Source organism: Hemitrygon akajei, chromosome 19 (genome assembly GCF_048418815.1).
Source record: "Hemitrygon akajei chromosome 19, sHemAka1.3, whole genome shotgun sequence".
In the NCBI taxonomy this organism is placed as follows: domain Eukaryota; kingdom Metazoa; phylum Chordata; class Chondrichthyes; order Myliobatiformes; family Dasyatidae; genus Hemitrygon; species Hemitrygon akajei.
This window is the reverse complement of record NC_133142.1, coordinates 52,361,419-52,383,439: the sequence shown is the minus strand read 5'-3', so window position 1 is coordinate 52,383,439 and position 22,021 is coordinate 52,361,419. Positions and strand designations below refer to the sequence as shown.

The 22,021-nt window shown below is 47.5% G+C and overlaps 1 protein-coding gene across 4 annotated transcripts in view; it reads right to left on the bottom strand.

The window, feature by feature from the left end:
* Positions 1-10,282: 10,282 nt before the first annotated feature.
* Positions 10,283-22,021, bottom strand: part of grip2b (glutamate receptor interacting protein 2b) — a 768,811-nt gene continuing 757,072 nt past the window's right edge. For all 4 annotated transcript variants that reach the window (XM_073072501.1, XM_073072503.1, XM_073072504.1 and 1 more), the window contains exons 22-24: positions 19,803-20,027; positions 15,422-15,568; positions 10,283-12,907 (exon numbers count right to left, since the gene is read on the bottom strand). In XM_073072501.1, coding sequence (XP_072928602.1) covers positions 12,704-12,907; positions 15,422-15,568; positions 19,803-20,027 — 576 coding nt within the window. In that variant the 3' untranslated portion in view covers positions 10,283-12,703. The remainder of the gene's footprint in view (positions 12,908-15,421; positions 15,569-19,802; positions 20,028-22,021) is intronic.

Below are 22,021 nucleotides of genomic sequence, written 5' to 3'. Positions count from 1 at the left end.
ACTGAGCTCGATTTCATTCCTGGTTGTGAAACACAAATCACATGACATGGTCTGGAAGTTCACCACTGATTGATGATGCTGAATGCATTGAACAGTTATTCTCCAGTTGTACTCTGGCTGACTGGTGTCACTATTGAGAACATTCAAGATCACAGTTTATTTGTCACATGGGCAGCAAAGTGTATTGTACAGTGAAATGCATTAATAACCAACCTATCCAAAGAAGTGCTGCGGGCAGCCCACAAGTCTCGTTACACATTTCGACACCAACGTGCTGCAGTACGCTCACAGTTCTCGACAGAACAACACCGAACACAGCAAAACAACAACAGCGAAACATGCCTGTTCACTCACTCCCTCCCACACACACAATCGTTCAACCCTCGGACAGGCTCCCTCACTCACCCACACACAATCCTTTAACCCTCAGACTGGCTCCCTCACTCACACTCAAACAATCCTTTAACCCTCGGACAGGCTCCCTCACTCCCACACACACAATCCTTTAACCCTCGGACAGGCTCCCTCACTCACACACACACAATCCTTTAACCCTCGGACAGGCTCCCTCACTCACACTCACACAATCCTTTAACCCTTGGACAGGCTCCCTCACTCCCACACACACAATCCTTTAACCCTCGGACAGGCTCCCTCACTCTCACCCACACACAATCCTTTAACCCTCGGACAGGCTCCCTCACTCTCACCCACACACAATCCTTTAACCCTCGAACAGGCTCCCTCACTCACACTCAAACAATCCTTTAACCCTCGGACAGGCTCCCTCACTCCCACACACACAATCCTTTAACCCTCGGACAGGCTCCCTCACTCTCACACACACAATCCTTTAACCCTCGGACAGGCTCCCTCACTCACCCACACACAATCCTTTAACCCTCGGAGAGGCTCCCTCACTCTCACCCACACAATCCTTTAACCCTCGGACAGGCTCCCTCACTCACCCACACACAATCCTTTAACCCTCGGACAGGCTCCCTCACTCACACACACACAATCCTTTAACCCTCGGACAGGCTCCCTCACTCACCCACACACAATCCTTTAACCCTCGGACAGGCTCCCTCACTCCCACACACCCACACACAATCCTTTAACCCTCGGAGAGGCTGCCTCTTTGGCCTGCAGCCTCCAGCAAGCTCAGACTCAGACATTGGGCCTAGACTTCCCCAGTGGACTCACAGAGACTCGCAGACTCGGCTTCAGCCAACAAGCCGTGGCTTTCAGACTTCCGATTCAAACCTCAGTCAACGATCCTTGATTCACATTGACGTGCCACAAAGCCGCTGTGAATTTCTGGGCACCAATCACATCCCCCAGACTCATTAGAAGTGTTTGCTGACAGTGATGTATGTATGAACTGCTAATTGTTCTTGTTGTAGTCTAGAACATAGAACAGTATAGGCCTTTCAGCCCACATGACACCAAATTAAACTAATCCCTAACCCCTTAAGCATGATCCCTTTCCCTCCATCCTCTGCACACTCGCGTGCTCACTACAAGCCTCCTAAATGCTACTATCACTACCCCTGTCAGTGTGTTCCAGGCTCCTCTCACTCTCTGTGTGAAAAAGTATTTTCCCCTCTCACCCTAAAGCCATGCCCTTTTGTATTTGACATTTCTACTCTGTGAAAAAGATTTTGATTGTTAGCCCTGTCTATGCTCTTATAATTTTGAAAACTTTGATCAGATCCACTCTGCCTCTGATAGTCCAGAGAAAATGATCTGAGATTGTCCACCCTCGCATTATAGTTCATATCCTTTAAACTGGGCAACACCCTGATGAATCTTTTCTGCACCTTCTTCAAAGCCTCCATATCTTTGCTATAATGTGGAGACGACAGGCAAGCAAATTGAGCACAGGAAGATCTCATAAACTCTGATGCTGGTTCAACAACAGCTATCCAGGCCATGCTCTCTTCTCACTGCTGCCATCGGGAAGGAGGTACAGGAGCCCTAGGTCCCATACCACCAGGTTCAGTAGCAGTTATTACCCCTCAGCCATCAGGCTCCTGAACCAGCGTGGATAACATCACCCTCTGCAACACTGAACTGATTCCACAACCTGTGGACTCACTTTCAATATCGACCTGTGTCCTGTATCTCACACTTCCAGCATCATCTTTGCTGCTCCCTCCTCCAACCTCATTCCTGTCCCTCTATCAGCACCTCCTCCAGACAGACTAACTGGGATTAACCGGGCTGCACGGCCTTCCTCATCCCACCCCACCCCACTCAGCCGCGAGGTGTGTCATTCGGTCTCTCCTGGCCTCCAGTGAGTCACAGGAATTCCCTTTGGACTCACTGCCCCTCCCTCCCTGTTACAATTTAAAATAAATTCAATTTCTTCTCTTCCTGTTTCCAGTGAAAGGTCATCTGAAATATTACCCCAGATTCTCTCCCCTAATGCTAACATATTCTGTTTTTATTTCAGCTACCTTTTCCTCCTGTCCCTTTTCTACTGATTTTAGTCCTGGCTGGAATATATGGGGTGTCCAGGGAAGGTAGCACCTCTTGTGAGGGGGCTTATCGTGTCCATTCTGGGGTAGCTCACTCACCTTTCGCCGCCACCCGATACAACTCCCATCTGAGGCTCTAAGTAGCTGTTTGTATGCGAAGGTAGCCAAAACCTGGTATATTACTTTGACAGGTGGGCAAAAGCAGGTGAGGGTAGCCCCCAGTCCTCAGATGGTGCGATAGGGACATGCAAAGTCACCTCTGTCGGAACAGGTGGATAAGAACAGTGAGATCCAACTGTCCAGAAAGTGGTTCTGTAATGCTTTGTGAAGAGCAAAGGGAATGAAAAGGCACAGAAGTAGTCCTGGTCATCCACTACAACAATGGAAGACTCCAGTTGTGAAGAGCATTTGTACAACTGGCACACACAAAATGCTGGTGTAACACAGCAGGCCAGGCAGCATCTATAAGGCGAAACACTGTCGAAGTTTTGGGCCGAGACCCTTCGACAGTGCTTCTCCTTATAGATGCTGCCTGGCCTGCTGCGTTTCACCAGCATTTTGTGTGTGTTGTTTGAATTTCCAGCATCTGCAGATTTCCTCGTGTATGATTTGTACAACTGGACCTGGTCTTCCGAGGTCAAGGCAGTGGAACTGCCCCAATGCAAAGGCTTTTCCACTTTGACAACTCTCCCACACGGGTTACTTCATGTAGTTCACATCATCTAAACCAAAGAACTACACAAATTTAACTGTCACCATCAAATACAATGGACAACCTTTAAATAAAGGTTATGAATTCTGCTTTGCCCAGCCCCACGGTGTTCAGTAATGTTCATCTCTTCCCTTTGATATCTGAGCTACTCTTCGCCTGGTTACTGACTCGTTAACCAGGGTAAGCGGCTGAGTTTTCACACAGCGCCACCTGGAGTCTCCAGCTGGAAGTGGGGGAGTAGGGGTGAGTACACCTGACAGCAGGGACCAATTATCAGTAACATGCAGCTACTGTTACTGATGGCTGTGTTTAAAGCTCGCCAACCTACTTTACAAGCTCCCTGAAGCTGCAGATCATAGGAAAGGAACAATGAAAGATCATAGCTGTGTGCATATTACAAAATAATACTTCATTGATTACTGAAAACAAAGAAGGTCACACGTGGCTGAGCGGTTTATGTTGCCGCCTCCTTACTCCAGTGATTCTGGTTTGATCCTGACCTCAGGCACCGTCTGTCTGGGGTTTTCACATTCTCCCCGTGACTGTGTGGGTTTCCTCTGGGTCCTCCAGTTTCCTCTGGGTCCTCCAGTTTCCTCTGCATCTCAGCTGGCAGGGTAACTGGCTGTGGAAATTGCCTGGGGTGATGGTAGTGGAATTAATGGGCGTGTGAGCTAGAGAGAGGGTGGGGAGGAGAGGAGAAGATGGAGAGGGTGGGAGAGGGGGCAGAAAGAGAGGAGAGAGAAGAGGGGAGAGAGAGGGGGAAGAGAGAGAGTTGCTGAGGTACAGGGGAAAGGAGAGTGGGAGTGTTGAGATAGAGGTCTCCTAGGAATAGGCGGGCTGAAAGGTTTTTTTATGTTGTTATAAATATTAGATAAAATGTGGTAAAAATGAGCAATGAGCAACAACAAGGTGATATATTGTCCAAGATTTTTGAGTGATTTTTTTTGGAAAAGGGCCAATGACTTTCAGGGAGCTCACTTTGCAGGAAGGTGAAGTACCCAGTGATTGATTAGTCTTCCAGTCGTTGATTTCACTAGAATCACTGGGATGGAATTCCAATGGGCACAACTGCAGCTGGCTGCTCCACGCACCCCTCCATCAATGGAATAACGTCCAGGCTGGAAAAACGACAAGCAGGATGTAGAATCTGTCGCTAAATGAAAAACTTGTCTGCTGGATTTAACAGCCCGTTTTGATTTACAACAAGGACAGCCATTTGGCCCGTTAAGTCTCTGCTAGCATCAGAATAGTCTTAGCAATCCTGTCCCACCGCTTCTTTATCTACAACCCTCCCCTGACCATCAATTCCTGATCCCTGATTCCTCTGCCAGCCGCCTACACGACAGGCAATTTACTGCAGCTAGTAAATTGCCCGACTTGGGAGGAAACCTGGGTGCCCAGAGGAGACGTACACAGGGAAGGTGCAGACTCTGACTGGTGCAGGTCGGGATTGAGCCAGTATCAATGCAGGGATGAAGCCGCAGCTTCAATTGTTAAGACACAAGGTCACCCTTAATGGTATTCCTATCAGAGGTGGAGAGGAACTGGTTTTGGAATGAATGACATTAAATGGACTTGTTGGGTGAAGTGTATACCCACCCTCAGCGTAAGAAGCTTCTGATGTAAAACAAAAAGAGTAAGCCCTTGTCGTGCAGACACTTTCTGTGTCTGGTAAACACTATGACGTGTGTGATGGCACAAGAGGCTGTAAGTATCACAATCTGGACCAGAAAGCAAACTGCTGGAGGAACTCAGGAGGTCAAGCAGCCTCTGCAGAGGTAGAGGGATGGTCTGCGTTTTTAGGTTGGAACCCTGCATCAGGACCAAGAGTGTTGATGCGAGATAGCTGTTCAGATTCAGATTCATTTATCACATGTACTTCGAAACATAGAGTGAAAAGTGTCACTTGCATTAACAACCAACACACCTGAGGATGTGCTGTGGGCAGCCCACAAGCATCACCACACATCGCGTGCCCAATACAGAACAACACGGAACGCATCACCACACATCGTGTGCCCAACACAGAACAACACGGAACACATCACCACACATCGTGTGCCCAACACAGAACAACACGGAACGCATCACCACACATCGTGTGCCCAACACAGAACAACACGGAACACATCACCACACATCGTGTGCCCAACACAGAACAACACGAAATGCATCACCGCACATCGCACGCCCAACACAGAACACGAAATGCATCACCACACATCGCACGCCCAACACAGAACACGAAATGCATCACCACACATCGCGTGCCCAACACAGAACAACACGAAACGCATCACCACACATCACGTGCCCAACACAGAACACAAAACGCATCACCGCACATCACATGCCCGACACAGAACAACACGAAACGCATCATCCGCACATCGCATGCCCAACACAGAACAACACGAAACACATCACCGCACATCGCGTGCCCAACATAGAACAACACGAAAAGCATCACCGCACATCGCATGCCCAACACAGAACATGAAACGCATCACCACACATCGCGTGCCCAACACAGAACAACACGAAACGCATCACCGCACATCGCACGCCCAACACAGAACACGAAATGCATCACCACACATCGCACGCCCAACACAGAACACGAAACGCATCACCGCACATCGCACGCCCAACACAGAACACGAAATGCATCACCACACATCGCGTGCCCAACACAGAACAACACGAAACGCATCACCGCACATCGCGTGCCCAACACAGAACAACACGAAACGCATCACCACACATCACGTGCCCAACACAGAACACAAAACGCATCACCGCACATCGCATGCCCAACACAGAACAACACGAAACGCATCACCGCACATCGCATGCCCAACACAGAACAACACGAAACACATCACCGCACATCGCGTGCCCAACACAGAACAACACGAAACGCATCACCGCACATCGCATGCCCAACACAGAACAACACGAAACGCATCACCGCACATCGCGTGCCCAACACAGAACAACACGAAACGCATCACCGCACATCGCATGCCCAACACAGAACATGAAACGCATCACCACACATCGCGTGCCCAACACAGAACAACACGAAACGCATCACCGCACATCGCACGCCCAACACAGAACACGAAATGCATCACCACACATCGCACGCCCAACACAGAACACGAAACGCATCACTGCACATCGCATGCCCAACACAGAACAACACGAAACGCATCACCACACATCGCGTGCCCAACACAGAACACGAAACGCATCACCACACATCGCACGCCCAACACAGAACACGAAACGCATCACCACACATCGCACGCCCAACACAGAACACGAAACGCATCACCGCACATCGCACGCCCAACACAGAACACGAAATGCATCACCGCACATCGCGTGCCCAACACAGAACAACACGAAACATCACCACACATCACGTGCCCAACACAGAACAACACGAAACGCATCACTGCACATCGCGTGCCCAACACAGAACACGAAACACATCACCACACATCACGTGCCCAACACAGAACAACACGAAACACATCACCACACATCGCGTGCCCAACACAGAACAACACGAAACGCATCACCGCACATCGCATGCCCAACACAGAACACGAAACACATCACCGCACATCGCGTGCCCAACACAGAACAACACGAAACGCATCACCGCACATCGCATGCCCAACACAGAACAACACGAAACGCATCACCACACATCGCGTGCCCAACACAGAACACGAAACGCATCACCGCACATCGCACGCCCAACACAGAACACAAAACGCATCACCACACATCGCACGCCCAACACAGAACACGAAACGCATCACTGCACATCGCATGCCCAACACAGAACACGAAATGCATCACCGCACATCGCGTGCCCAACACAGAACAACACGAAACGCATCACCGCACATCGCGTGCCCAACACAGAACACGAAACGCATCACCACACATCGCATGCCCAACACAGAACACGAAACGCATCACCGCACATCGCGTGCCCAACACAGAACAACACGAAACACAATAAGCACCAAAGGAACAATAGCAAATCAAGCCCAGCTTCTCCCTTCCACTGACCCATGTATCCACCCACTCATACACACACACACCGTTCTCTAACCCCAGGAGAGGCTGTCTTCTGCCTCCTGCCACCATCAGACTCACAAATTCACAGACACTGGGCCTTCAACCTCCCCAGTGGATTCGCAGAGGTTCATAGGCCTCAACATCTGGACTTTGGATTGAACTTCAGTCTTCGAACTGGACATCTGATCGACCTTCATGCTTTGATATTCAATGTCAACCCCGTGACTTGCCACTGACGATGGTTGGGGGTCTTGGATTCCAGCCCTTGAACACTGGACTCACCAGTGATGGGACTCTGAACACAAGGCCTGGGCTCCCATCTTGTTGACTTGCATACCTGGAGGGGGGTGGGGAGGGAGGCTCCAGCTCTCACGTGCCCTGCTGACATATTCCTGAACCCACTGATGACTTGCTAACATGGGGAGAGGGCCACCTGACCTTGTTCTTACAGGTCTGCCGGTCCGACATCCGACCACAGTGCACCTTGTGGCCTTCGAGAGCAGAGTGGAGGCCTAGACTCCAGCCTGAAATAACTTTCTCAAATCCCTGTCCCTAAACCCTACCCTGACCCCTAACTTCCCTCCCTTTCTCAATAACCATCCCTAGTCATAGAGTTAAGCAATGTGGAATCAAGGCAATTGGCCCAACTCATTCATGTCAACCATGTCACCTACCTGAGTTTGGCCCATCTCCCTCTAAACCTTTCCCATCCATGTATCTGTTGTAATTGTAGCCACCCCTACCACTTCCTCTGGCAGCTTGTTCCATATATACACCATCCTCTATGTGAAAATGTTACCCCCTCAATCTCCTTTAAACACCTCCCCTCTCACCTTAAATACCAGCCGTCACTTTTAAAGCTGAGGTTCATAAAGAGCTCGGGTCCTTTCAGGACTTTTCGGTGGGCTGCAATCATAATAATTTCTTAAGCACTTGGCCAAGGGCAACAAAAAGACAGGAGATGCAAGCAGAGTGGCCATTGTGTGAGTGAATAGTGTTAGAGTGGTCAGGCTTTGGCTCAAGAGGCTTGGACAAGAACAGGCAGAATCTCAAAGTAAGTTTCTAGTAATTTTTTCTTTCTCTTTCTTTGTTTATTAGTACAATGCAATGCGAATAGGTCCAGGGTTAGTTGTGTGTTCTTTGTGTGGGATGTGGAAACTTCTGGAGAGAGATCAGTTTCCCTGATAACTGCATCTGGATGAAGAGCAGCTCCTTCGAGTCCGTGTTAAGGAACTGGAGAATGAGGAGGTGATAGATAGGAGCTACAGGGAGGTAGTCACTGGGAAGTTGCAGGGGGCAGGTGCATGGGTGACTGCCGGGAGAGGGAATTGAGAGCGAGTACAGCATACTCCTGTGGCCGTTCCCATCAATGATACGTATACTACTGTTGGGGAGGATGCCCTGCTGGGGGAGCCACAGCAACCAGGTCTCTGCCACTGACTCTGGCTCAGATGGGAAGGGGGGAGGAGAGGAGTGCAGTAGTGATCGAGGAGCGGACAGGAGATGAAAGAGACACCTGGATGGTATGTTGCCCCCCAGGTACTGGGTCTAGGGATGTCTCAGATCGGGTCCACGGCATACTAAAGAAAGAGGGTGAATGGCTGGAAGCCGTGGTACATACTGATACCCACAACATATCGTAGGTAAGAAAAGGGAATTGGTCCTGAAGAGGGAATATAGGGCGTTAGGTAGAAAGCTAAAAAGCAGGAGCTCCAGGGTAGTAATCTTTGGATTGCTGCCTGTGCCATGTGCCGGTGAGGGTAGGTCTAAAATAATTTTGCAGATGAGCGTGTGGCTGAGGAGTTAGTGCAGGGGACAGGGTTTCTGATTTATGGATTATTGTGATCCCTTCCGAGGAAGGTATGGCCTGCACAAAAAGGATAGGTTACACCCAAACCCAAGGGGGTCCAATATCCTTGCAGGCAAGCACATTTGCTAGAGTTGTTGGGGAGGGTTTAAACTAAATTGGCAGGGGGGTGGGAGCCAGAATGATAGGGCTGAGGATGGGGCAGTTGGTACACAAGTAGATGCAGTGTGTAGTGAGATGTTCTTGTTACCGTTTGTGTGATTTGCTTTTCACGCATGTGGGTGGGATGATATTTTTGCTTGAATGGGTTCCATGGTTTTCTTTATTTCCCGGCTGTCTGTGGAGAAGAGGAATCTCAGGGTTGAATACTGCATACAGACTTTGATAATAAATGTACTTTGAATCCATTCAATCCTTTGACTGCAAGCAATGACAGGCAGACGATAGGGCAAAATTGCAGTCAGTGGGATGAGTTGAAGTGTAACATGGGGGTAAAATCGAAAAGGGTGATGAATACAGGATTGAAGTTGTTACATTTGAATACACTGTGTACAGAACAAGGTTGATGATCTTGTAGCACAGGTAGAGAATGGCAGGTATGATGTTGTGGGCATCACTAAGTCATGGCTGAAAGAAGATCATAGCTGGGATCTTAACATCCAAGAATACACCTTGTATAGAAAGGACAGGCAGAGGGGGTGGGGTAGCTCTGTTGGTAAAAAATGAAATCAAATACTTAGAAAGAGGTGACATATGATCAAAGGTTTAAAATCCTTGTAGGCAGAGTGAAGAAACTGCAAGGTTAAAAAGACCCTGATGGAGTTACAGTTTGTCCAGGTGCCCGAACAGCAGTAAGGATGTGGGATACAAATTACAGTGGGAGATAAACAATGCATTTAAACAGGGCCACGTTACAATAGTGATGGGGGATTTCAATATGTAGGTAGGTTGGGAAAATCTAGTTGGTGCTGGATCCCCAGAGAGGACATTTGTAGAATGCCTATGGCTGACGGCTTCTTAGAGCAGCTTGTCGCTGAGCGTCAGTGGCGGTGTGGGGGGCATCCGCACTTTATACACAAGTTGGTGTTGGAAAACTCACCCTATGTTTGCCCTGTTTATAAAAACAGGTGCAACGTGCTCTGAACAAAAACATCCACATCCTAAACCGAACATCCTCCATCATTTTTTATTGCAATACAAAAACTTCTTCATTGCAATTCCTTTCATACAGAAATATATTAACAATATATCCCAGTGGGGACCAAAAGATTTAAGTCTGTCACATTGTGCTATAACAAGCGATTAAGAAAAATTCATAGAAAAATAATATCGAGGGCATACAGCATAAACCATTCAATATTACACATTTAAAAATACACGTTTAAGGATGCATCAGTTCCGATGGCATTAGTAGGTACTGTTGCCCTGAAAAGAGCAGGGTACATTTTAATGCCTTTTAACTTCTCTTTTAAATAGTTTCTATCAATATTATTTGTGATTAACATCGAGAATGTTTTTCTTTCCCCCAGTAGTAATTTGGGTTTTGACATTATATGGCACACTGTTATTGGCCAGAGATGGTACCAAAGGACATTTGGAATAAAGAGTCTCTGACACTGGGGTAAAAGGACTGCTAATCTGTACTGGACTAACAAGGAGAAGGGGCTACGATGTAGATAAATGATGGCAGGAGGGTGCTTATGAACATTAACACATTTCTTGACACTTTTGCCCTCCCCCCTCTCTCTCTCTCTCTCTGCTAAGATATTCTTCTAAGGTTTCTGATTCCTGCATGTGTTGAAGACAATGAGAAAGCCAGCTGACTACAGGGGGTTTGACAGGCCATCTCACTTGTGTGCTCCTGCAGGTATGGACTCAGAGTGAGGAACAATGGACTTCCCCAGCCGAGCTTGCAGAAGTCAACTGTGTGGATATTTCTTACGGTCATAAGGAGCAGGAGTAGGCCACTCAGACCCTCCCGCCTGTCCAGCCACTCATTAAGATCATTGCTGATCTACCCCAGGCCTCAACTCCTCTTCTGTGCCAAATCTCCATAGTCCCCATTCCATCGATTTTTCAAAGGATGTACCTACACCCTCCCCCACCTCCAATGATCCGGCCTCCAGCTCCAGAATCCCTGGAGTAGAGAATACCGGAGACTCAACACTGCATGAATAGATTCCTACGCCCCCAAGTCCGACCAGAGAGTGTCCTAGAGAAGTGGAGGAGATAATTAAGCAAGTGAGTGGGCAGCTTAGAGACGTGGGCAATCAACACTGCCTTAGCAACCTATTCATAACAGACTTGCTAACTGCTGATAATTTAGTTCGGTATAGCTTGTGGGACAAGGGTTGAAACTGCTTTGGAGCAAGAGAGAGGGGATTTGGCCAAGGTATGACCCTTCCAATCATCACCTACTGGATACCCTCTCTACTACACCTGCCCCACCCACCCCGCTTTCCCCATCGAGCATCTGCGGATGCGAAGCTTTGACGGTCACAGGGCCCGTAATGAGTAAGCTGGGACTCGGCGGCTTTGGGAGAGCGAGAGAGAAAGGCAGTACGGCCACAGTGAATGAAGGTGGCAATCACTGACTAACAGAGTAACACCTAGTGCCATGCTTTCACCACTAAAGGATGGCGTCAGGATGATTCTAGTAATTAATGGCTTTCAGCTATCTATAGAAGTGCAATTTCCTTGTTTATAAACAAACATTGACGCAAACAATGCATAATTTAACATGTAAGGACAGACACAAACAAACTCATCACATCAGCCTCACAGTATGAAGTCTGAGTGCATTAATTGTGCTTCGTTCAGTCTGAAGGGAGTTCCCATTCAGATTGTCCCCTGCGGCTTTCTCCTCCGTCCGTCCTGACTGGCCATTCCCCGCCCGGCAAACCCAGAATCAGGGCAGAGCGAGAACCCTCATGGACCCTGGGTCGGATATGGCTTTGACCCCCTTTCCAGACATTGCTAGCCTCTTGGGTGCTAATGGGTCAGCATCCCCAAGGTAAGAGTATTGAAAATCGGTTTGAGTAAATTCAATGCTTCGATACCACCTTCCCTGAGAACTGATGAGGGGCCCTAGCCCCACACTAACCCTCAGTCTACAACTGATGTACTTAAATATTTAGTCGGTGTTTTCTATAAAAAACAAACATTCAAAGGCTAAGGAGGAAAAGAAGATACTTCCAAATAAATTAATACTGAAGGAAATCCTTTCTGTTATTGCCACCCTTTGTAGGGAATGAGGGAGCCACACCAACTCTGGGTGAATGTAGGTCTTGGAGGATCTATCTTAAGACATCTTGCCCCAATGCTCAGTCTGGTCAGAGTTCTTCCCTACCTCCAATATTCTGCTAGCTACTAAGCATTTGTGCAAGTGCCTTACCAACCAGTCCTCTGGAGATGTTAAGCCCAGGATGGTTGGACACCCTGAGAGCGGGCAGTAATCAGTGTTGGAGAGGCCCTGCTCTTCCCATTCGGAGCAGTTCGCCTGTGACCGGGATTGGGGAGTGAAAGGTCGGAAAGGTTGGTAGCACCATCAGAAATTGTCTCACAGCAGGGGTGGGGGGCGGGGCGCTCTTGCCCTCCTGCTCACAGTGTCCGCGTGTTCTTCCTGTTCTCCTTGCGCTGTTGCGGGCGGCTGGCATTGCGCGAGCCCTCACAGTCCTCGGACCGGCTGCGCGCCGTCATGGCCAGAGGGCTGCGGCTGACCACCAGGTCCAGACGGCCACCGGACTCCGAGATGAGCGGCGCCATCAGACAACTGTCGAAGTCTCCAGTCTGGATCTGGTTCACCTGCCGGCAGGGAGAGAGAACGCATTGGCGTCACGACTACCATGACCAAGTGAAAAGTTTGTCTTGCGTACCATTCATATAGATCAAATCATTGCACAGTGCATTGAGGTTGAGCAGGGTCAAACAGGCAGAAGTGGTGGATACAGGTTTGATTTCAATATTTAATTTAAATTTATGGGAGTATGTGGATGGGAGGGGTATGGAGGTCTTTGGTCCTGGTGCAGGTTGGTGGAACAAGACAGCATGGTCAGCATGGACTAGATGGGCTGACAGGCCTGTCTCTGTGCTGTAGTGCTCTATGACTCTATAACAAAGCAGAATAAAGTGTAAATGCTACAGAGAAAGTGCAGTGTACCTAGACATTGAAGTGCAAGATCACAATGAAGTAAATTGAGAGGCCAAGAGTTCATCTTATCGCACTAGCGATCCATTCAAGAGTCTGATAACAGCAGGACAGAAACTGTGCTTGAGCTTGGTATTACGTGTATCTTTTACATGACGGGAGAATGGAGGAGCGAGAATGCCCAGAGAGGGTGATATCACCTGGCTCACATCCCATCCCTGTTCAAGCCTCCCCCGGGTATCTCTTCCCACCATTACGGACATTTACACTACATGCTGCATCCGCAAAGCAAACAGCATTATGAAGGACTCCGCGCACCCCTCATACAATCTCTTTTCCCTCCTGCCGTCTGGGAAAAGGCACCGAAGCATTCAGGCTCTCATGAACAGACTACGTAACAGTTTTTTCCCCCAAGTTATCAGACTCCTCAATACCCAGAGCCTGGACTGACACCAACTTACTGCCCTCTACTGTAGCTATCGTCTTGTCTATTATTTATTGTAATGCCTGCACTGTTTTGTGCACTTTATGCAGTCCTGGGTAGGTCTGTAGTCTAATGTAGTTTTTTTTCTGTGTTGTTTTCACATAGTTCAGTGTAGTTTTTGTACTGTTTCATGTAGCACCATGGTCCTGAAAAACATTGTCTCGTTTTTACTGTGTACTATACCAGCAGTTATGGTCGAAATGACAATAAAAAGTGACTTGACTTGACAAAGCTGCAGGCTGGATTGCATGAGGACAGGCTGATCAAAAGTTAATTAGTAATTGATAAATTGGTTCATTATTGTCACATGTACTAAAATCCACGGAAAAACATTGTCATCCTGCAAATCCTTCCATCACATCAGTACATCACGGGAAGAGATCAAGGGCTCCTTGCACAGCACAAACAAAAGTGTTAAATTATGAGGCTCAGTTGAATAGACCGGGCTCAAGTAGCAACAAATTACTTGACATATGACTGTCATAATAAACCTGATCCTGATTCTGAAGTAGAGAGATTGATGAAGAAACTGAAGGGCTTAGGATGATTAAAGAGTCTGAAATGTTGGAGAGAATAAAAGCAAATAACGTGCTGGAGGAACTCAGCAGGTCGGGCAGTATCTGTGCAGGGAAATGGACATCAACGTTTCGGACCGAGACCCTTCCACTGTACTGAAAGAGCAGAAGGGAGAGGGCCAGTATAAAGAGGTGAGGGGAAGGGGTACGGAAAGTGTGTACTTGGGTGGGTGAGAGGAATGGGGCTTGTTTTGTTGTTGTTGCTTTGGCACTGGTTCTGTTTTGTCGCGTTCTGTCTTGTTCTGCTGAGCAGTGCAGGCCCCAGCACAGCCTAGGTTGTCAGCACAAACGATGGCAGTTGCAATAAATGAATCTGATATCTGTAAAAGAGCTGGCAGGTGATAGATTGATCCAGGTGAGGAGTGGTGATTGGCAGACGAGGGTGAAGATAGCAGCAGAGGCTGGCTGATGATAGGTGGACGTGACAAAGAGCTGGCAGGTGATAGGTTGATCCAGGTGAGGAGTGGTGATTGGCAGACGAGGGTGAAGATAGCAGCAGAGGCTGGCTGATGATAGGTGGACGTGACAAAGAGCTGGCAGGTGATAGGTTGATCCAGGTGAGGAGTGGTGATTGGCAGACGAGGGTAAAGATAGCAGCAGAGGCTGGCTGATGATAGGTGGATGTGACAAAGAGCTGCAGGTGGTGGAATCTGAAAAGGAAGGGTGGAGCATGAAACCAGTAAGGGAGGTTGCATACTTACAAACTGCTCCCAGCACATCCATAGGTTTGTTGTTAACACAAACGATGCATTTCACAGTATAGTTTGATATACACATAATAAACAAGCTGAGAAATAGTTATCTTAAATCCCAGTTAACAGCACCAGCAACACTTCCAGTTTCTACCACCAAGAAAGACAAGGGCAGAAGGTACACGTGTACAACACTATCTTCAGATCCCCTCCAAGTCAAACACCATCCTCACTTGCCAGCTCTTCATTGACTAACTCCTGGAACTCCCTCCCCACGAGCACTTGTGGGTGCATCTTCACGGGCAGGAGGACCGTGATACAAGGCAGCAACTCACCACCACGCTCACTGGGGCAACTAGGGGTGGGCACTAAATATCAGTCTCCCACAGGTCTCCTAAGCCAAAAGTGCTTTTATCTTACCTGTAATATCCGGTCATAGGGTTGGAGTCCACTGCCATCGGCCGGACCATTTGGTCGTATCAGGTTGACATAAACCCCTTTCTCTAGAAGGCCGTCGGAAATACTGAAACCAAACTCTTCGTTCTCCGACTGTTTATGGATTGTAATCTGAGAAGAGAGAGTTGCTTCTTAAAGATTTCTTTCAAAGCAAATTTATTGAACCCTTCACAATAGTGAATGGCCTATAACAGAGATGAACTATTTCTTTACATTAGACAGTGCAGGCTGGTAGGTCAGCTGTCTCACACAGTCATGGGTTCAATCCTGACCTTGGGTGCTCCTTGCAATGATGTGGTTTCTTCTGGGTTCCTCCCACATGCCACGGACTTGTGTATTGGTAGGCTAATTGGCAGCTATAATTTGCTCCTAGGGTGAAAACGTGGGTAGCCTCTCTCCTGATGGCATGAAAATCCATTGAAATAACTTGCTGTAATTTCTTCCATTTCCTTCTCTCTTTAGATCCCTCCCTTTCCTTTCACCCATCATCCACTCTCCTCTCCTAAGAGATTCCTTCTTCTACAGCTCTCTACCCTTTTTACCTATGACCTCCCAGCTTCTCACTTCATCTCCCCCTTGCCTGGTTTCACTTATTGCCTGCCATCTTGTACTCCTTCCTCTCCTCTGCAGCTTCTTCCCCCTTCCTTTCCATTCCTGATGAAGGGTCTCAGCCCAAATCTTTGACTGTATGTTCTTCTCCATGGACGCTTCCTGACCTGCTGAGCTCCTCCAGCATTCTGTGTGCATTGCTCTGGATTTTCAGCATCTGCAGAACCTCTTGTGCTTACGCTGTGCAATTATAAATTGGCATTTCCATCAGTAAGTCATGGTTTGTGTTTCTCTCCCTTCACAGCTCATCGATGCAATGAAGTAACTCATCAGTATAATTCTCTTTGACACTACATTCTTTATATTAAAATTGTAAGGTAGTCCTTAAATGTTCACGACAGGTAGGATTTAAGCTTGATCATGTTAAATAGTACAAGAGTTTACACTGTCCTCTGCTGCCACTTGGTGCTGGAGGCTGGAACTGCAGAGTGATTCCTCTTTAATTACACATTTTCCCCCCATGTTTCGCAAGGGTCTTGTGGCATTTGCCCACAGAGATGCCTGGAAAGGTTAATGATTCTTGGACAGAGGTAACAGCCCTGGCATTTGCCCGTGTTTTGTCACTTGATCAGCCATGCATCAGGAGCTTACTATAGTTCCAAAGTACGAAGGCTGGGGAAAATATTCTGTCTCCTGTGTGGTCACAATCCCGTGTACTTGAAGGGATGTGGTTTGTTACATTCTTAATTATTTTTATTGGCTTTAACGTTTTTGATTTGTCGTACCAACTTAGTTATAACAACCTAGCAGTCTGCGTGGAAGTCCCAGCTTTCTCTCTATTTCATTCCTTTCCCTCCTTCAGGCAGATCAGTTGTGATTTACAAACTTCACCACCCTACCTCAGGTAGCACTGCCACATGCATCATTCACTTCTCTTGATCTCTGACCCTCCCTACTCAGGAAACATCCTATCTCCATCTCTCTTCCCAGATTCTCACAACAAAGGTAAAGCCCTTTCAGTTGCCACCTGTCCCAGCAGAGCCCATCATCAAGGGTAATACCTGGCAAAGCTCAGAGACGTGCAGCGTGTGCCCAGTCTGAAGGGGACCTCGTCAGCCTGCAGCCAAGTGCTTTACTTGTTTGACAACCCATGACCTTCATCACCAAGAAGAACATCCCCCCCACCCTCCCGCAACTTCTGAAAGTCTCAGATCTTGATGGATTTGAAATGGATCCCCATTCCTTACTGTCACTGGAACTACCAATACCATTGCACTGTGTGAATGAGCGAGTGTGTGAGTGAGCGTGCTTCCTTGGAAGTGTGGAGAGATTTGGAATGTCCCCTAAAACTCGGACAAACTTCTTTGGACGCACAGTGGAGAGCATCCTGACTGGTTGGATCACAGCCTGGTGTGCCCAGGAATAGAAAATGGTGGATACAGCCCAGTCCATCACAGGTACACTTACAAGGAGCACTGCCACAAGAAAGCCACATCCCCCACTATCCAGCCCATGCTCCCTTCTCACTGCTGCCTCTGGGCAGGAGGTACAAGAACCTTAGGTCCCACCCCACCAGATTCAGCAACAGGTATTACCCTGCAGTGTGGATAACTTCACTCACCTCAAATCTGATCGGATTTCACAACCTCAAATCACTTTCAAGGACTCCTGTTTTCATCGGGTCTGCTCCACTATGGCTGATTTAATGCCCCCTTCAACCCCATTCTCCTGCCTTCTTCCTGTAACCTGTTACTCACACAACTTGTCTTCTTTTGCACATTGGCTGTTTGTCAGTCTTTATTTATATATGGTTTTTCATAGATTCTGTTGTTTTTTTTATTTTCCTGTAAATGCCTGCAATAGCTTGAATCTCAATATATGAGGACATATACATACTTTGAGAATAAATTTACTTTGTCTGCCCGAGCAGCAGTGTGTGTGCTGCATGTATTCAGACAGACAGACAGACAGACATACTTTATTAATCCCGAGGGAAATTGGGTTTTGTTACAGCCGCACCAACCAAGAATAGTGAAGAAATATTGCAATATAAAACCATAAATAATTAAATAATAAGTTAATCATGCCAGGTGGAAATAAGTCCAGGACCAGCCTATTGGCTGACACTCCGAGGGAGGAGTTGTAAAGTTTGATAGCCACAGGTAGGAATGACTTTCTATGACGCTCAGTGTTACATCTCGGTGGAATGAGTCTCTGGCTGAATGTACTCCTGTGCCTAACCAGTACATTATGGAGTGGATGGGAGTCATTGTCCAAGATGGCATGCAACTTGGACAGCATCCTCTTTTCAGACACCACCGTCAGAGAGTCCAGTTCCACCCCCACAACATCACTGGCCTTACGAATGAGTTTGTTGATTCTGTTGGTGTCCGCTACCCTCAGCCTGCTGCCCCAGCACACAACAGCAAACATGATAGCACTGGCCACCACAGACTCGTAGAACATCCTCAGCATCGTCCGGCAGATGTTAAAAGACCTCAGTCTCCTCAGGAAGTAGAGACGGCTCTGACCCTTCTTGTAGACAGCCTCAGTGTTCTTTGACCTATGCGTGTGCAATTGAGAGAGTGTTTGTGTTGTGTATAAGTGTGCATGTGAGTGTGTGTTTATGTGTGTCTCAGTCAGGATGGCCAATAGGCTTCATTGTGATACCGATGTGTAAGTGTAAGTGAAGCCGACCCACACACACGTTACCCACTGCCTTTGCCCAGCTTCAGTGCACGTGAAAGGCCTGGACAGAGAGGCTTCTTCCAATAGTGGGGACCAGATGGTACAGCCTCAGAACAGGACATCCTTTAGAACAGAGATGAGAAGCAATTTCTTCAGCTAGTGGATGATGAATCTGTGGAATTCATTACCACAAGTGGCTGTGAAAGTCATTGGGTATATTTAAAGTGGGGGTCGGTAGGTTCTTGATTAGAAAGGGTGTCGAAAGGGAGAAAACAGGAGAATGGTGTTGAAAGGGACATGGTGGAGCAAATGGTCTAATTCTGCTCCTATATCTTAAGGTCAACAACAATCCCGCCATGTGCCTGGCGCTTCTCAGGAGTACTGTTGAGGGAGGGATTCAGGGTGGTTCAGCCTTCCCTGTGCAGCCAGTCGAAGTTGGAGCAACACATCATATTCTGCCTGGGTAGCCTCTATCCCGATAACATGAACACTGAGTTCTCTAACTTGCAATAATTTGAACCCTTATCCCTCTCCATTTTCCTATTTGCCGTTCCGGAACCCTGTGGTGCTCCTCCTTGCCCCCTTACACCTCGTCTATCCGATTCCTACTTCTTCAGCCCTTCACCGTTTCTACCTGTCACCTCCCATCTCCTCACTTCAACCCACCAACCTCCCCCTGACCTGGTTTCGCTTATCACCTGCCACCTTGTACTCCTCCCCCACCCCCATCTTCTTGTTCTGGCTTCTTCCCCCTTCCTTTCCAATCCCGAAACCTGATGACTGTTATTCCTCTCCATCGACGCTGCTTGACCTGTTGAGCTCCTCCAGCATTCCGTGTGCATTACTCCGGAATGCAGAATCTTGTGGTTTATGTTGGGCAATTATAAATTGGCATTTCAACCAGTAAGTAATGGTTTGTGTTTCTCTCCGTTCACAGTTTGTGATTCAGATTCACTCTCTGCCTGTTCAGTTACCCTGGTGAATTTGTAAGTCTTTCCCCAACACCCAACCCTTACTCTGCCTCTTTAGTCTAATTCCTACTTTGTGTCCCACAGCACCATTGGGAGGAGGCTCCAGGGCCTGTCTGATGCCAGCTACGGACACTCACCTTGTGCAGCTCCACAGGACTGGGTGACGTTATTTCTTTAATCTCCTCTTTGATCTTCTTCCATTCCAAAACCTTGTCCTTTGCCAGTGCAGAAGCTGCAGAGCATTCTGTCTGGCCCTCTGCGGCTGCCTGGCCCTGCAGCTTCCCCAGGCCCGAGTAGTCTGCGGGTTGTGACAGGTGCCCGTCAATTCCCAAAGTCAGCTCAGTTCCAGACATTATGGAAGCCTGCAAGGAGAAGGAGAGTTGCAGGTGGTTTGACAACAGGGGAAACAAAGCCCAGCACATGCAGGTCCCTGAGCCTCCCAAGCCCACTCTGCCCTGGAAACTCACTCCATTTATCCCGATTTCATATCTGCCACTACCCATATCTGTCTAGAACATAGAACACTGAACACTACTTCGGTCCCTGATGTTGTGCTGACTTTGTGACCTACTAAGGTTAATCTAATCCTTCCTTCCCACATCACTGTCCAGTTTTCTATCATGCATGTGTCAATCTGAGGGGTTCTTCAATGCTCCTACCGTATCTCCCTCTACCACCACCCACGGCAGTGCATTCTACACACTCTCTGCATTAAAAAAACTTATCTCTAATATAACCTCCTATATTCTCCTTCAATCACCTTAAGATTATGCCCCTTGTTTTAGCCATTTCTGCCCAAGGAAAAGGTTCTGGCTATCCACTCTGTCAATGCCTCTTATCATCTTGTACACCTCTATCAAGTCACCTCTCATCCTCCTTCAATCCAAAGAGGAAACTCTAAAATCTAATGGTCTAGTTCATTCTCCCCAAGTTCTCAGTTTACTTCCCCTTTGCATGAAAGTCCTTTTATTACCTGAGTAGACTAGTTTCAGCTAAGTTCACCCCTTAGATCTACACACATCTATCAGAAGAACTTGTTTTTCTCCATCTATCATGAATTGATAGAGCATGCTACTGCCATCAGGTTGGTTTCTTTTTGAATACAGGCCCTTTCAGCCCAATGAGCCGGTGCTGGCCAGTGTGACCAACTAACTTACTGACCTGTACATCTTTTGGAATGTGCGAGGAAACCCACAAGGTCACAGGGAGAACGGACAAATTCCTAGAGGTGGGAAATGAACCAGGGTGCCTGGTGCTGTAATAGTATTACACAAACCATTACCCTATTGTGTTGTCAGCTTTTGGACCAATCACAAAGACTCTAACTCTACCTCAGTCTATATTTCATCAACTTGCACAACTGTTCTTACGCAATTTTTGTTTATTGTGTTGTATAAGTTATGCAATATTTATGTTAATTGTGTTGTATGTTATGCAATATTTATGTTAACTGTGTTGTATATTATGCAATATTTATGTTAATTTATGTTTACATAATTTATGCTCATCAGGTTTACTACAAAATAGGATGAATATAGACAGTATTTTTCCCAGGGCTGGCGAATCTGGAACTAGAGGGTATAAGGTTTAAGTTGAGCGGTGAATGATTTAATAGGATTCTGAGGGTCAGACTTTTCACCCAGAGGTTGGTACATTTATTTAATGAGCTGCCTGAGGAAGTGGTTGTGGCAAAAGGTGATTTTCATGGCGTTTATATCCTCAACTATAACCAGGAATGTGGGGGAGTTAGAGGTCAGGCCGGAGCCTACGCCTCCCTCCCACTTTGCTTTGCTATTGCTGTTGTGTTGTTTTGTTGTGTTCTGTGTTGTTCTGCCAAGCATTGTGGGCATGCTGTGTTGACTCCAGAATGTGTGACAACACTTGCAGGCTGCCCCCAACACGTCCTCATGTTGTGTTGGTTGTTAACTCAAACGACGCAGTTCACTGTTTGTTTCAATGTACATGTGATAAAGAAACGAATCCTTGTCTGAAGCTGAACCTGTCAAGCTCTAGTCCTCTTAAAGACTTAGCTCAGGACTTTATCTGCATCAGTAAATTATTGGAGAAGATAGTCCCAGATCTTCTACACTTCCTTTGGCATAAAACCAAACGGGTAGTTGATGCTTGACATGCTCCCAGTCTATATCTATGCTTCTAACACTTCCAAGCAACTTGGGGCAAATTTTCTTTCACTTGGACAGAACTCCTGGCAAGCAGCCCGACAGGAACATGCGTGCGCAGAAAGGCCGTACAGAGTATTCAGTTCCAGTACTGAGATGTTGTACAAGGCACTGATGAGACTGCATTTCGAGTATTGTGCTCTGATTTGTTGGGAAGAGTGCAGTAAAGAATTATA